Source organism: Syzygium oleosum, unplaced genomic scaffold, assembly GCF_021117445.2.
Source record: "Syzygium oleosum isolate NSW1041296 unplaced genomic scaffold, Sole_v2.1 Sole_v2.24, whole genome shotgun sequence".
NCBI classification, from domain to species: Eukaryota; Viridiplantae; Streptophyta; class Magnoliopsida; order Myrtales; family Myrtaceae; genus Syzygium; species Syzygium oleosum.
The window spans coordinates 3,649,655-3,657,508 of NW_026607508.1; the positions used below are offsets into that span (position 1 = coordinate 3,649,655).

Sequence of the window (7,854 nt, forward strand, 5' to 3'; positions counted from 1 at the left end):
TTAATTAGTACGGGGTACAAGGATCCGGCGGTGGGCGGGTCCCACGCGCGGACCAAAGAGAGACCACGCTTCCCAAAACACGTAAACCATTAAAGTCGAGTTTGTTTTTTTAATTCCCAAAAAGTAGAAAAAAGATATACAATAATTCGGACATTGCAACCACTGACAATGACCTTTTTCTCCTTTCCACTATACCTCGAAAAATCAAACAATAATCAATTAAAAAATGTCCAGAACAACCTTGCTTTCTTCATTAATTTACGACAGAAAGCAAATAAAGTTGATTTGGTTGTACTCCAAACAAAGTTGTCGTCTTTTTCTTTGCGAAACGAAGGCTACTGAACCAGAATCTTGGATAAAAGGGCGTCCTCTCCCCCTTCGTTTTCTCACTCCCAATCCCACTCTACTCACAGAAGAGAGAGAGAGAGAGAGAGAGAGAGAGAGAGAGAGAGAGAGAGAGAGAGAGAGAGAGAGAGAGAGGGGTGGAAATGGTGGGAAGGTCGGAGAAAATCAGATGGGTCTCGCTCTTTCTCTTTCTCTTCGCTCATCAGCTGCCTGGAATCGTGGCCGAAGATGGTACTCTCTCTCGATTTCTGAATCACATTGCCATTGCCATTGCCATTGTGTTATGCTGTGTGCCCGATCTGTTCCTCATTGTCTGATTCCTTCGTATGTGCAGTTGCGATTCTTGTCGTGAGATTTGCTGTTTTAGTTACCGTTCTGTCTTTCTTTGGTTCCACCCAGTTCAGATGTCGAACTGGGTCTCTCGCTGGAAAGGTGCTTCCGCCGTGATTTCTTGACGATTTTTTTATGCTCACCAGCTTGCATTTTACACGATTTCTCTGTATTTATTTCTCTTGTTCTTGTTTTATTATCTTTTTTCTTGAGAACCTAAGGCAAAAGAGATAGAAATGACTTTGATAAAAAAAATAAAGAAACGGGAATCTTTGCCAGGTTGCGTTGGTATCCAAGGACGGCCGGTCCTTGCATTTTGGATTTTGACTTTTTTATAGGAAAAAGAAAATAGGACTAATTCCAAAAAAAGGCACGAACCTTATATTGAGTGACAATTTTAGCCCGAATTTTTTTTTGTCTCAATAAAAAGCATCAATTTTTACTCAAGTCTCAAATCTGGCCTCTGTAATGTGAAATTTTCAAATTATTCGGGTCAGATTTGAAATTTCAGTAAAAGTTGACACTTTTTATTGAGACAAAACAAGTTTAGCTCAGTATTGTCGCAAGGTAAAGTTGATGTTTTTTTCTAAAATTACCTCAAAGAAAATATTTTTGAGTTTAATTTCTGGATGGTAGAATCTAATTTAAGCAGGATTTACAAATAAAAAACGGCGTCGTACCACGGCAAAAGGCACAAATACTGTGTCTTTATCGTACTCTCCCTTTAGGTCTCTCTCTCCTAGCCGTGTTCACTGTTTTATAATTCTAATTGTAGAAATTTAAATCGATGTGGGCCCACAAATCATATTATATGGGTCTACTGGTTGGACCTACAACCAATTAAATTTAGAAAGATAGGAATTAAAAGTCATAGGCTATATAATTACCCTAAAGACTAGAAAGTAATTCATTCAGAAAAGTTTGGCGCGTCTCTCAAATTCAGATCGAATTTGTTGAATTTATTTTTAAAAAAATGTCTCGTTTCACCATGTTCCAAGAAATTTATTTTTTGAAGTCTACGTGTTCGCTAGGGCGCACTAATGTGACTTTAGTGTCACAGTCGACCCCACGCCCCTATAAAGGATGGGAGGACCACCAATAAGGTTCGCACGCATCGAATTATTTCATTAAATGGTTGTAATGGGGACTCACCAGCAACATATTTATGTTTGGTCCAACCTCTGTACACTCTTGGCAATATCATTAACGGAAAAAGAAAACCAAGTTTTAATGCATTTTTTAGTATATTTGCATTTTCACTCGGCAATCTTTAATGGCTATTTGTCTAAGAGCACATTTTGCTAGATCCCCTTTCGAGCGCAAAATCGAATGGTGAAAATCTGTGGAGGCACGTTCGCGAGGTACCATAGGCTCACCTCAGAGATCCATGTTATAGTCCTCTAGTCTTGGCATTAAGTGACAATCTTGAGTAGAAATGAAATGATGATTCTAGGAATCATATGTGCGGTCCTTAAGCTACATAAGCTATGAAATGTCACGTAGTGCCTTGTCAGCTGGCCCGAGTTCTATGTGCTAATGAGCAGGTCTAGGCCAATCTATTCTCTTCCTTAGTTCAGATTTACCTGGTTAGACCCGTCTAGGTCCGATCATTTGCCCAATTGACAGACTTAGGTAAGGGTTTTGGTTGATTTTATGACCAATGACGAAGTACATTAACATGTGAAGTGCATAAATATAAACTATAGTAGGATCTTGTGTGGTTTGTGACATTTTCTCCAATAGATGTGTACATGTACCAAATTACATTTAGAATTAAAATTATGTATTGTTTCTCTCTTCTCTCAAAAGAGAAAAAAGAGAGGGAAAAAAGACACTTCCCGCCAAAATAAGAGGCTCCTTTTTTCTAAATTGACAAAACCAATGTGACTTTCCGCAAAGCTCCATGGCATCCGACGATTTTTGATCCTTTTTTTTAGGTTTTTTTTTCACATTTTCATTATTTATATTAATTATTAATTAATGTCCCCAAAAATATTCAACCTTGAGAAGAGTGAACCGATGATGGTCCGTGATAAGGGCGAGCTGCTTACCTTTTTGTCGGTCAAAGCGGGGCTTGACTGTGAAATTGAAGAAGAGCGGGGCCCGAATAGATAAGTGTACTCGCCGTTGGGCCCCACGAAGTTGACGCCGTGGCTCGCACCGCACCACCGCTTTTGTCGTATATGAGCAGCGCGTGTCGCCCTTTATCAGTACCTCCGCCTTTTCGTTTTTGTTGTTTACTCTTCGGTTTTTCCTTTTATTTCCCTCATTTTTTCATATTATTAGGTTAGCGAAAATACATGAATGGTTCTTAAATTATTAATTTGCTCAATATAATTCATGAACGATAACTCAATATGCAATATTGATATCTGGACTTTTAGTACGTATTTAGTTTCGTCCCCGGACTATGTATTGTCCATGAACTTGAATTGATGGAAGGACAATATTGAACTTTTTCATTTAATTTATCGATTAAGTTGAATATCTACCAAAGTTCATGGACTGTATTGAAAAAATTAAAAGTTTGGGGACTATGTTGCACATTGGATCCAAGTTCAGAGGCTATTTGTATCATCCTATTGGGTCACCTTAGTTTCGTGAAATTGATATTTGGGTTAAACATGCGCTGTGAAATCTTTATTTCATTTTTATAATATCAATTTTTTTTTCAAATTCTGTAGCTTTTTTTCATTTTCCTTTTTTTTTCATTCCAGAACATTTAAAATCTTTCAAAACAAGAATATGCAAGTTTCGACATGTAGTACTCCTCCATATAATCTTCCATGCTATTTTAGTGCACTCCATATCATACTTAGGATAACGGTAAAAATGAACCGTGAAGTTACATGATCTTCACGACAAGACAGCAGAAGCTGCGGGGAATCTTAGCATTGTTTTTCATTGGATTTACTCGTAGTCTGTGCATTGTTTTGTAGTGTATGCTGGTGTGATCTGAACGCTTTAAACAGTGCCACTTCTTTTGTCCCCTTGTTTGAGAGGAACAGGCTGGTCTTATGGCCATCAAAATCTCCCTGACAATGAAACATTAGCTTTGCTTCCTTTATTTTTCACTTAGATTTTTGTTTCATGAATAAGTGCAATTTTTGTAGCTCTTTTTATTAATATTTTTGTTGCATTTGATAATTAAATTAGACCCTCATTCTAAATAATGCAGTTTCGAATTTTTCAATTAAAATAAATAAACATGAAGTATATCATTAGCTAATATGATTTGCATAACACCACTAGAAATATGTTCATTTAATCGAATTCTCTAACTCCTTCCACTCTATGGTCAGTTTCATTTTGATGAAATTCCAACCAAATTCCAATTTGATCTTAATTTGGTCAATAAATCCATCCTGGTTGTGACACAAGAAAATAAGGGTATCAATGTTTTGTATATGATGTACAATGAAACTGCTACTATTGTGACGCTGAACCAAATTGACTATCACTTGCTCATTACCTTTGGTCGATATCCTCCAGGCTTGATCACGAACGGTGACTTCGAGACACCCCCATCGGGCGGCTTCGCGAGTGATGTTATGTCGGATGGCCCGGCAACCATCCCCGGGTGGAAGACAAATGGCACCGTCGAGCTCGTGGAGTCGGGGCAGAAGCAGGGTGGGATGATCCTCATCGTGCCGGAGGGCACACACGCGGCGAGGCTGGGCAATGACGCCGAGATCAGCCAGGAGCTGACGGTGGAGAAGGGGTCGATTTACTCCGTCACGTTCAGCGCGGCCCGCACGTGCGCGCAGCTCGAGTCGCTGAACGTGTCGGTCCCGCCGACGGCGTCGCAGACCATCGACCTGCAGACTCTGTACAGCGTGCAGGGGTGGGACCCGTACGCGTGGGCCTTTGAGGCCCTGGACGACAAGGTGAGGCTGGCGTTCAGGAACCCCGGGATGGAGGATGACCCGACGTGCGGGCCCATCATCGACGACATCGCGATCAAGAAGCTTTTCTCTCCCGATCGGCCCAAAGGTAAAAGAACTTGTTACTTCTTTTCTTGCACTGGGTCCCATACACGCGCATTGGATTCATTTCATGGTCAATCTGTGGACCCAGATTGGAGAAATTTGGGCCTTTGCTTAGGAATGCTCAAAATCTAGTACAGTGAATGCTTTTCCTCTGTACTACGTTTTCCCTTTCCTGGACAAAAGTCTTTTGCTTTTGAAACTTCAAACAACAAAAAGAAAAAAGGAAAAAAAAGAAAAGAAAACAAAATGTTTTTGGGGGTTCTCACAATTTTAAGATCTTTAATACCAAACTCATCTGCACAGGATATAATACTAAATTCAAACTAGGAACTTGCATGCAAGGTCCTACTGAGAAGCAACTGAAGGTCATTGCTATTTTCATTCCTCTTTACAAAGGGCAATAGATCACATGTTTGTTTTTATGGATAGTCAAGGGCCAATGTATTTAGCTAAAAAAAAGCTTGAAAACCTTGTAAAACCGAATGTAAACATCTTTTTGAGGACGAGAAAAGCTTGAGCAAGTGAACTTTGGGGCTCATGAATTGAATTTTAGGATGAGAAACAGCCACGATTTTCCTTGATTGTATTCTGTATTGAATTTTGTCCCTGCACTTTCCATGAATGCTTAGTCCTCTAATCAGTAGGGCAAGTAGCATTTAGTCATTTGTCCCCCTTGTTTGTTCAGACCACTATTCCTCTGAATGAAAGTTCCACGTTGTGCAATTAATTTTTCACTGAACACTCTCCAAGTATTTCTTGCACTTGGTTACCACTTAAGGGAAGAAAATCTTTTCCAGATGAAGAACTTCAAATGAATTAGGACCAAGGCATGCTTAGATGAAAATGCGCTAATGTCGTCTTTGCTTTAGAAATAGAATGGCATTAGTATTTACCCGATCTCACGAGTTTATTGTAACATTTCACCCTATTTTTAACTATATCATCAAACTTATGTTACTCACCATCCCGAGTGAGCAATTGTTAAAACGTCATCTACAGAAAAGGAGAGAGTGATGCGCTCTGTCCTGTGTGTATTGACCATAGAGCATTTATATCTTTTGTTGGTAGATGTGTGAAGAACATGCTTATCTTAGGGTAGAAAAACTTCTTTTGACAGAGCAACTTGCTTTAGTTTTCAGGTTTAGCCGAACAGAGGAAATTTTTTTTTTTCCTGTTTTCATAAAAAGATGTTTATGAAGAGAGAAAAGAAGAATTTTAAGTTTCTCTAATTCATAGTCCTAGAAATGAGGTCGCCGTTTTTGTTTTTTCTACACATTGCCATAAAAAAACCTATAGTCCACCGCATTCATGCCCTGGCATAATTTGCTGTTCTGTTGTTTGCAGATAACGCTGTGCTAAATGGTGACCTAGAAGAAGGTCCGTGGATGTTCCGGAACACATCTCTCGGGGTGTTACTCCCCACCAACCTCGACGAGGACACCTCTTCCCTACCTGGCTGGAACGTTGAGTCCAACCGGGCCGTTCGTTACATCGACTCCTACCATTTCTCAGTTCCGCAGGGCAAGCGGGCTATCGAGCTCCTTTCAGGAAAGGAAGGCATAATCTCCCAAATGGTCGAGACGAAGCCCGAGAAAGATTACACCCTATCGTTCGCCTTGGGCCACGCTGGTGACAAGTGCAAACAACCGCTTGCTGTGATGGCATTTGCCGGGGATCAAGCCGAGAACATCCATTACACCCTGAATTCGAACTCGACGTTCCAAACTGCGAGCGTCAACTTCACGGCCAAGGCCGAGAGGACGCGAATCGCGTTCTACAGCGTGTACTACAACACGAGGAGTGACGACATGAGCTCACTCTGCGGGCCGGTGGTGGATGATGTGCGGGTGTGGTTTTCCCGGGCCGGCAGGAATGCGAATGCAGGATTCACTTTGGCTGTCGGGCTTGGATGGTGGGCGCTTCTTCTCGTCTTTTCTTAAGTTCTATTAGACAGTTCAGGGTGGGTGCATTCGCTGCGATGGCTGGTAAAGGTAATGAGGGGTTTGGTGAAACCGAATTCCCCGGTTTAAATGCTGTATGCGAGATTGGAGTTAGCTTTTGTTCTAAAGTTATGCATGGTAGTTAACACGTACTTCGATGCTCTTTGGCGGAGCCTAGAGCTCGAGCAGTGATAAGACGTGGTTTTGCTAAGCACTGACCGGTTACTCTTCCTATGTTGATGACCGAAATTATGGCTGAATCATATGTCATATGCAGTGAGCAGCACCTCTTGGAGCAATGCTGAGATCATATGTGATTTTTTCAGTGTCTATCTTTCTTCAAATCAAACTTTATATCCATGTTTGCTTTACTCAACAAAATGGCTTTAATGAACAACCAAATCAAGAAGACGTGACTGCCCAACGAGCTTCATAATCTTGTTGTCCTCTTCAAAATTACTAGTTGAACATAATGCACCTGATGATTGCGGATACTCTCACTTGCAAAGAGATGAGAATGAGATAAGCTTTAGTCCGGTGCTTGTCTCCAGAGGCTTGTGGATCCCGTGGGCTTGCACATGATATAAAGTAACCGAAACAATTAGTCAAAAAACCACCACAAAATCGAAACTATGCTTAATGTGACACACATTTATCCTAAACTTTTTTTTGTGAAATCAAAAGTCTCAAACTTGTACATGTGTGATATATTTACTCTCCGTCAAGATTTCGTCAATAAACATCGATAAAAATATGCCTATATAGACGCTGGAAAGCAAACGATATTGACATTACGTCCACGTGGCTTAAGTGAAATAAAAACGACTTGTTTTGGTTGAAAAATCATATAACAGAATATTAACAGATGGTAAATGTGTCGCGTAGGTACAAGTTTAGGATTTTTTATGTCACAAAAAAAAGTTTAGAATAAATGTGTGAGAGTGCACATACTTTGGGGGTTTTTTATGTCATAAAAAAGTTTATGGTAAATGCTTCATAAAGGGCATAATTTGAGGTTTTTTATGGCTTTTTCCCAAATAATTCAGAAAGATATGGATGAATTGATTGTTGAGCGAAACCTTTTTCACAATTAAATAAATTTTTATACAAATGAAAGAAAAGTGTTAGAAACTTTCAATTCTGATTTTAGCGTTGATAATCTTAAGTGCTCACAATAAGAATAAAAGGTAAGTTTGATGATAATTGAAAATTGATACCCGAATATCATAGTTTTCTTACTAAACATAGAA

General features: G+C 39.9%; 1 protein-coding gene across 1 annotated transcript; it reads left to right on the forward strand.

Moving 5' to 3' along the window:
- The first annotated feature begins 418 nt into the window (after nt 1–418).
- Nucleotides 419–6,929, forward strand: LOC115693306 (protein DUF642 L-GALACTONO-1,4-LACTONE-RESPONSIVE GENE 2-like). The gene is made up of 3 exons (XM_056302641.1): nt 419–576; nt 4,168–4,668; nt 6,009–6,929. Exons 1-3 carry the CDS (start codon nt 489–491, stop codon nt 6,602–6,604), a joined length of 1,185 nt encoding a protein of 394 aa, XP_056158616.1. The 5' UTR covers nt 419–488; the 3' UTR covers nt 6,605–6,929.
- The last annotated feature ends 925 nt before the right edge of the window (nt 6,930–7,854 follow it).

Coding starts and splice junctions, on each gene's coding strand:
- LOC115693306 (XM_056302641.1), top strand. CDS start 489: ATGGTGGGAAGGTCGGAGAAAATCAGATGGGTCTCGCTCTTTCTCTTT. Junction 577..4,167: donor TGGAATCGTGGCCGAAGATG/GTACTCTCTCTC, acceptor GATATCCTCCAG/GCTTGATCACGAACGGTGAC. Junction 4,669..6,008: donor CTCTCCCGATCGGCCCAAAG/GTAAAAGAACTT, acceptor TGTTGTTTGCAG/ATAACGCTGTGCTAAATGGT.